This window comes from Orycteropus afer, unplaced genomic scaffold, assembly GCF_000298275.1.
Source record: "Orycteropus afer afer isolate SDZICR_OR568_19922 unplaced genomic scaffold, OryAfe1.0 scaffold00476, whole genome shotgun sequence".
Taxonomy (NCBI): Eukaryota; Metazoa; Chordata; class Mammalia; order Tubulidentata; family Orycteropodidae; genus Orycteropus; species Orycteropus afer.
The window spans coordinates 1,928,650-1,937,051 of record NW_006922063.1 but is presented as its reverse complement, the minus strand read 5'-3'; the positions used below and the strand labels follow the sequence as shown (position 1 = coordinate 1,937,051).

Genomic DNA, 8,402 nt, shown 5'->3' with positions numbered 1-8,402 from the left:
TTTGACACAGTGGCTGCGGTGATGGGCTCAAGTATAGCAAGGATCGTGGAGCTGGCACAGGACCAGGCAGTGTTTCGTTCTGCTGTGCATAAGGTTGCTATGAGTCGGAAACAACTCGACTGCACCCAACAACATAAGCTGCAAAAACAAGGGCACATGACAACCAGTAAAAGCTGGCAGGGTGGTCCCCAGCTGTTAGACTCTTACGTCAGGATGGGCCTATGTTCAGAGGATGGGCCACAAGACAATGCCTCTGCAACTCTTAGGCACACGTTTGTAAGTAATTCACTGCAGTAACCCTCTGGTACTACCCGTCAGGACTCTTATTAGTAGACTCGGAAAGTCCTAAACTTTGAACAAACTTGAATCTTCTCTGAAAATGAGAGATGCTATACCTATCTGCTTGGCACAGTCTCATTAAGAACAATCTAGAAAAATGTGGCCACTATGGCATTCTCTGTGCAGTGAATTAGAATCTCATAGGATGAAATTCCTGCTGAGAATTTTATTTGACCTGGGGAAACCAAAGTTGCAACCTAATTCTTAACATGCTTGACAAATGAGCCTGATGTTCTCACTACCGAGACACTGGTTTGGGATTTATACTTTGAACTGAATATCCTAGAATTAGTTTAGAATTTCAGTGATCACTTTGAGAAAATGAGTTTCCATTTGTTCCCTCCTTTTAAAAGCTTCATTGTAACTAGCCTATTTCAAGCCATTTACTTTAAGAATAAGAATCATCTCCCTATGTGCATATAAAATAACTACTCAGAATAAACCTTAATCTTCATCTTTTATTGAGCTTTATTTTTAACACAACTAAGCCATAGTCTCCTTCTATTTGCCAGCTATAAGCAGATCACTTCCAGCCCTGGGAAACAAAGGAGCCACGAGATGGTCAGGGGTGCGTGAATTACACGGATAGCTACTAATCAACCAGGGCACTTGCATTGAACTGTGGGGTTATTTGATACAACAGCTGGTATTACATGGATACAGTAACCACCATCCTCCCTTCCTCTCCACCTGTAGCTGTCAAGTCCATCCAACTCATAGCAACCCTATAGGACAACCCTATAAGGTTTCCAAGGCTGGAGTCTTTACGGAAGCAGACTGCCACATCTTTCTCCTGTGTAGCTGCTGGTAAGCTGCAACTGTCAACCTTTTTAGGTTAGCAGCAGAGCGCTTAACCATTGTGCCACCAGGGCTCCTTCCCTTCCTCTCTAGGCCCCTGATAACAATAAAGTTTGAGCACCAGGTCATTCTGTAAAGTGAGTCTCTAATCCCTAGTTGCAGTCCAGGCTTTTACATAGCAGTCCAGGTGTTCTGGTTAGAAATTACTAACACGATGCACTTTGTTATTTTGTTAAACTGTTATCCAATATTTAAACTTCTCCCCATGTTCTCATGAATAGTTTCATCCATGTTCATAACTGGAGGCATTAAAACAAACTCTAAAAATGTAGATCTTCCAGTGTAGTTTGGCAGATCCTCACGTACAGCAACTCCACAACAGCTGCTTAGAGTTCATAGTGGGTTTAGGCTGGTTCAAGGGGTCTTTGGGGGCCACAAGCTCATCTTCCTCCTCCTGTTCTCTGGCTTCATGACACGGAGGTGCACCTCCAGGCCAATCTTAGCGTGGCAGGTCCTCAGTGCTAACTCATGTGCTAATTACAAAGCTGAGCCAATTCTGCTGAACTCAGTGGACTTCAACTGGCGAGTGCTAATGAGAAGGCTGAGGGAAGACACTGTCTCTCTATCCTTCTTCACCGACAACTCCTTGACATGATGGGGCCCAAGTCTTGGGTCCTTTTCTAAAGCAACCAGATTTTTTTTTTGTAATCGACAAGTTTACTGATTAGTACGTGTGTGTGTGTGTGTGTGTGTGTGTAGATATGTATCTAACCCTTGTGGGTGTTTGATAGGAATCTGTTTCCCATGTGTGTGTGTGGCTCCTCTGTACACGTGCAAACCTGTGTGTACCATTTATTTCTGTACATGTGATCTCATGTGTCTGACTGCTAGTCTGTGTGTTCTGGGTGTTGCCTGTGTCTGGATGTGTGTCCGTGTACATTATGGCAAACATTAAGAGTACACGTGCATCAGACTATGTATGGATGTGAACAGCTCCCCACCCCCCTGAATCCTTTCAGCTCTCACACAGTTTATTCTTCCTGCTGTGGCTGCTGCTTCTGCCCTTCTCCAGAATTTACCATTAAATAATTGCAGTAATTAAGTACAGTCCTCCAAACAGTCACCCCACCAGGCATCCCTTCCAGGAGCTAACATGGGAGGATGGGGTTACTGCATATGCAGACACCCCCATGGTACCATTCAGGCTGCCCAGAAGGCAGGGGGTACACACACACGTCACAACCTGAGAGCAGAATGTTCTTTGCCAGCCTCTAAAAATGCTATGAGAAATGACTCCATGCTACTTCTAAAATATTTTGATTTTTTTTCTTTAAAATATTATTATTATTAAGGTCACCCTCCCACAGAGACAGTGGCAGAACTGCTTGATGACACCAAGTTTCCCTTCTCCACTGCTTCTGTAGTACAAGAACTCTTGATAAATCTGCTCAGTCACATGGCCACCCAAAATAAAGACTGCATTTCCCATCTTCATTTGCAGCCACATGCGGCTATGTGACCAAATTTTGGCCAAAGAAATAGGAACTAATTTTGAGTTGTGTATTTCCTTAAAGGCAAGGGTATCCCCTCCCTTTCCTTTCTTTGGTGGCAGGAATAGATGAGATAGGAATTGGGAGGAGGAGAAGGAAGATGGAAACCAATCACTGACACTAAGGTGTCACCATGTTAGCACTCAATGTTTATATGAGACTCTACATGAGGAAAGAATAAACTTTAATCGTGTTTAAGCCACTGTTATTTTAGGTCTCTTTGTTACAGCAGCAAAACATTATACTAACTAATACAAGGACAAAGAACAGCTTCATGGACCTTGAGCTATTAGCTAAGAGCTAAAGCCTCACCCTGCTCAACGTCTACTTCACCTTATTTTGCCCTCACCTAAGTCCTCCAGCTGCTCCTAAGTCCTCCCATAATCCTCCAAACACTTCCCAAGTCTTCCATGAATTTAATGCATGAATCTCAAAAACAATGACAAGGGAAAAGTAAATAAAATAAAATAAAAATGAGATCAGGGAAAGAGGGCTACTGACATACACATAGAAGGGAATAGGGGCCAAGTTAGGAGCTGGAGCAGAGAAGTATCCTTCCTCAGGTGTCACATCTCGTCTAACCCGTAGTCCTCCTCAGGGAAGTCCCCCACTGTCACAACGGATGGCTTGACGAAGGCGCCATACTTGGCCTGGCATTCGAAGTAGCGTTTCCCATTCACACTGCAGGGCATGATGAAGGAAGCAATGGTTAGAAAGCCCCACCGTGGTTTTAACTTCCAGATGCTAGTATGGGCAGGCTCGCCCAGCAGAACCCAAGCAGACTTATACACACACATATACATGCCCACAGAGACACAAGAACGCTAGAGCGGGGATGGTTGTTACCTGCCATCGTTTTTCCCTAGTGGCTCATCGTAGCGGACACCAATCCAGTAGCCAGGCTTGAAATCTGCGAGTCCTGCCCAGGGGAGAAATCCCAAAAAACCTCCAGATGTAGCTCAACTCCCCCAAGCTTGTTTCTGCCTCACAGCTTTTGTACTTGATGCTCCTTTTACTTGGCATACTCTTCCCTACTTCTTCACTGGCTCACTTCTCCTTTTCCTTCAGAACATTGCTCCAGCAGGAAGCCTTCCTGGATCACTCACAGATGGGTGCGATACTTGCTCTCAGCCCCCACTAGGCTTCCCTCACCACAGTGTTGATCATTCCGGCCTCTGCGTTCCCACCCCAGTCTAATTGCTCCACCTGTGCCTCCCAATTCTCGGCCCTGAACGCTCTGGGTTGTCACCATCAACTGGACTGGGATCTCCACGAAGGCTGGGCCCCTAGCACCGCCCACTTTAGGACAGGGCATAGTCCTGGCCTCAGTGAGTCTCTGTGGAATGAATGGAGTCCCTCTCAGCCTTGCGACCTAGGGCCCTGTGGGCCACGTACCTACGTACATGACAGTGCCTCGGCGAGAGGACTGCCCAGGCACCCGCACCTCACAGCGGCTACCCACGGTGATGGCATCAGCCTGGGTCTTCTCCTCAGTGAGGCACTGGGTAACCTCGGCCTCCCGCTGGGCCCGCTCCTCTTCACTGTATCGGCCTAGCTTGCTGCGCTTCAGGAAGGAGCGAACTGTGTCTGTGGCAGGGTAGGGGAAAGGGATCAGACACGGTCCCTGGCCTAATGAAATACCATTTCACCCATGCAGGGCGAATTCATAGAAAAACTCTTCTGTTTTGGGTGTCGCAGAGCTTGCCTGAGCCCTGTTAGTGCTTCTACTACTGTCCCAGCCTCTCCCCAGGATTCCTAGGGTCTTCCCACAATCCAGAAACTAAAGGGAGGAGGGATGACACCTGCCTCCAGCTTTTCACATGATGACCCTGTCTTCTCAAATGTCCCTTCAGTCTCACACCCACCTTCACCCAGCCTCTGAAGCCCCCACCTCTTCTCCACTATACATATTCCATCTGTCCCCCACATGCCTACACTGCTCTGTCAGCTTCACATACTCTATCGACTGACCACAGGCTCCATTTGCCCATACTCCCCATCTGCCCATCTCATGCCCCCATCTGACCCTGACCACTCTGCCATGTCCCTGAGCCCCCATGCCCCAGACCTCCTCATGCCCCTTCTATTCTCCTATGCTCTCATCTGCACCCCTACAAACCCTAACACCTCCCAGCCCACATGTGAACCCCATGTCCTACTACCCATGATTCCTCCTGACAGCCATTTTTACCTGTCCCCAACCCAACCCCACCCCTATCCTCCCAAGGTGATCTACCTCCACTGTCCGTATCAGCAATCTCCCCAAAATGGTCCTCTACCCTAACTTCCCCACACCTTCATATACACCCTCTGGCCCCCATAAGCCCCACCCATCTCCATGAGCCCCATACCTTGTCTCTGGTCATAGGATTCCTGTGATATCTTGTATTTCTTCACCTTGGACACGTCTTCATATTCTCCAAGGCGGGCACCACTGTGGTCAATGACCTGTGGTGAAGGGAGGGGAGGGCAATGGGTATGAGCTCTCCCAATTCTGTGGTCACTTTCCGCATGGCCCTTTTCCTTCCTGATTCTTCACATTTGTTCATGTGGCTAACATCTAATCAACACGCTGAACCGAGCTAAAACAGGGCCCTTTCCAGACTTGATGCACAGGTATATCTCTGGGGCAACACAGGTGTTTAATAGTTATCAAATAAATGAAAGAGAAAAAAGAACCAGTTCTTTGTGCATGCTGGCTTCTGGAGTCAGGCAGACTGAAGTAAAAACTACAGCTACAGGTCATCCTCAGGAAAGTAAATCCCATCTCTTTTGCAAAATGGGGATCTTTCCAGGTTTATTTATGGGTTCAACTCATTATCCAACAGATTCACTGGGAATTCTGTCAGGGGTTATTCCAGGTGCTGGGGAAGTAATAGTGAAGAAGAGAGAGGTACATTTCTGCCCTCATGGCACTCTGGTGGAGGAAGCGTAAACAAATAAGCAGCCCAAGGAGAGTACGTAAAAGATGATAGGAGCCAGGGACAAAAATCAAGTAAAGCAAAGGGGAAAGAGGAAACGCTAAATTTTATACTGCCAGGCTTCACTAGGAGAATGACATTAAGTAGAGACTGGAAAGAAGGGGTGAGTAGGTGGGACATAAAAAAGAACCATCCAGGCAGAGGTAACAGCACATGCAAAGGCCCCGAGGCAGAGCCTGTCTGGGATATCTGAGAAGCAGTGTGGCTGCTGCACACTAAGTGCAGTAGGAGGAGAAGGAATGAGGGCAGTGAAGACAATGTGAGCTGACACACATAGAGGTTCTGTGTATTCCAGCTTCTCCCAACAAATCCACCCTCAGTGCTGACCCTAACCCACCTCACACTCTGGGCCTATGTAGACCCTGGGCCTATGTAGACCCTGGGCCTATGTAGACTCTGTATAAAGGCATACCTTGTTTTATTGTGCTTCACTTTACTGCACTTCTCAGATATTGTGTGTTTCACACCTTGAAAGTGTGTGGCAACTCTGTGTCAATCAAGTCTATGGTGCCATTTTACCAATAGCATGTGTTCATTTTGTGTCTCTGTGTCACATCTGGTAATTCTAACAGTATTTCAAACTTTTTCATAATGCTATTGTACACTTAATAGACTACATTATAGTATAAACATAACTTTTACACACACCAGGAAGCCAAAAAAATTGTGGGACTGCTTTACCACAATAATTCGCTTTATTGTGGGGGTCTGGAACCAAGCCTACAATACTTCCAAGGTATACCTGTACTCGCTTCCTCTGCCGGGCATATCCTTCCCACCTCTTCCACTGGGTCACCCTCTCCTCATCCTTCAGGTCTCCACTTAAGCAGCTACTGCTCCAGGAAGCCTTTCTTAATACCCCCAGGTAGGGTCAGGCACTTCGTCTGGGTGCCCTGATCTCCTGGGCTTTCCCCATCTCAGCCCAGTCCACTCTGGTCTGTCACTGCTGAGGAGTCTGTCTCTCTCCATATTGGACTGGGGCTCTAAAAGGACAGGGCCTATCTTGGTTATCACTCAGGGGAGGGCACAGCAAATATCTGTTAAATAAATAAGGGAATGGATAGTGGTGGAAGGTCCCAGGCAGGGAGGTCTCACGTGGATGCGGCAGCCATCGTCCACAGGGTAGGAGCCCAGGAGCGCATCCTCCCGATCCAGCTTGCTGTAGAACTTGTCATCAGCTCCATAAAGCTCTAGTTCCATGCACGAAGCGGGGCTGCCCACCACCAGCTCCAGTTTACACTGCGACGAGGGGGGTGGGTTAATGGAAGGGCTGCCAGTGGCTCTGCCCTCTGCCCTCAGGCTCTGCCCCTTCTATCAACCACTCTCACCCAATTCCTGGCCCTGCTCCTAAACCCCTCAGGTTCCAGCCATCCTGGGATCCTCACAACTGGACCAATAAGCAACATCATGATAAATAGAGAAAAGAGTGAAGTTGTCAAGGCTTTCATTTTACTTGGATCCACAATCAACACCCATGGAAGCAGCAGATAAGAAATCAAACAATGTATTGCATTGGGTGAATCTGCTGCAAAAGCCGTCGTTAAAAGTGTTTAAGAGCAAAGACATCACTTTGAAGATTAAGATGTGCCTGACCCAATCCATGATATTTTCAATCACCATATTCATGGAGGAGCTCTGATGGCATAGTGCATAAGGCATTTGGCTGCTCACCAGAACGTCAGCCGTTCAACCCCACCAGCTGCTCTGCGCAAGCAAGTTGAGGCCATCTACTTCTGCAAAGATTTACACCCTTGGGAACCCAATGAGGGGGTCACTCTGAGTGGGAATCGACTCATTAGCAGTGAACTGTTTTCATATTATGTGAGAGCTGGACAATGAATGGGAAGACCACGGAAAAACGGATGCATTTGAATTGTGTTGGCGAGGAATACTGAACGTACTATGGACTGCTAGAAGAACGAACAAATCTGTCTTGGAGGAAGTACAGCGAGAATGCTTCTTAAAAGTGAGAATGGCCAGACTTCGTCATTCCTACTTCAGTCATGTTGTCAGAAGGGATCAGTCCCTTGGAAGAGTATCATGCCTGGTAAAGTAGAGGGTCAGCGAAAAGGGGAAGACCCTCAACGAGATGGGCTGACACAGTGGCTGCTACGATAGGGTCAAGCATAGCCAAGGATTGAGAGGATGAAGCAAGACTGGATAACATTTCGTTCTGTTTTAATTAGGGTTGCTATGAGTCTGAACCGACTCGACGGTGCCTAACACCACCACCACCATCCTGGGTCCTTACACCTCGTTTCTTACCCCCGTTATCAGTAACCTGTAATTCTTCCTGGCCCCACCCCTACTCTCAGGAACTTCAGGTTCTCTCCCACCCAGCCCAGACGTTCGTTGGAATCTTAGATTGTCTCTGGCTCTGCCCCTCTCCTCTCTCTGGCCCCTCCCCACGTTGGGGATCAGCATTTCTTTGTCCCACCCCCCAATTCTATACACCCCGCCTCCTCCGGGCCCCGCCCCCATGGCCACACCTTGAACTCAGCGATGGTGAGACTGCGACTGTATCGCTTCTCAGAGCGAAAGGTGTTCAGGGTGCTGCTGATGAAAACGGTTACCGTGGGCGCCGATATCCCAGCCACCTCCATCTCGTCGCGCCCTCCCAGGGCTCTCAACCCCGTTCAGCCGCCTCACACCAGATCCGCAGCCACAGGCCGCCGCTTCAGGAATATCAGCCCCTCCCCCTGCTCCCGGAACTGACCAATGACACTCTCCCCCA

The 8,402-nt window shown here is 48.1% G+C and overlaps 1 protein-coding gene across 1 annotated transcript; it reads right to left on the bottom strand.

Annotated features, from left to right (window-relative positions):
• Positions 1-3,253: 3,253 nt before the first annotated feature.
• On the bottom strand, positions 3,254-8,271 carry TBCB (tubulin folding cofactor B). Its single transcript, XM_007954869.2, has 6 exons — positions 8,158-8,271; positions 6,764-6,907; positions 5,039-5,135; positions 4,083-4,274; positions 3,534-3,606; positions 3,254-3,368 (listed from the first exon to the last, which is right to left on the bottom strand). The coding sequence occupies exons 1-6, from the start codon at positions 8,269-8,271 to the stop codon at positions 3,254-3,256; spliced, it is 735 nt and encodes a 244-aa protein (XP_007953060.1).
• Between the last annotated feature and the right edge of the window lie 131 nt (positions 8,272-8,402).

Bases quoted from the DNA above. Each gene is read 5' to 3' on its own strand.
- TBCB (XM_007954869.2), bottom strand. From the start codon at position 8,271: ATGGAGGTGGCTGGGATATCGGCGCCCACGGTAACCGTTTTCATCAGC. The intron at 6,908-8,157 runs GTGTGGCCATGG...CCCTCGTCGCAG, and splicing joins TCACCATCGCTGAGTTCAAG to TGTAAACTGGAGCTGGTGGT. The intron at 3,607-4,082 runs GTACGTGGCCCA...TCCCCTGGGCAG, and splicing joins AGGCACTGTCATGTACGTAG to GACTCGCAGATTTCAAGCCT.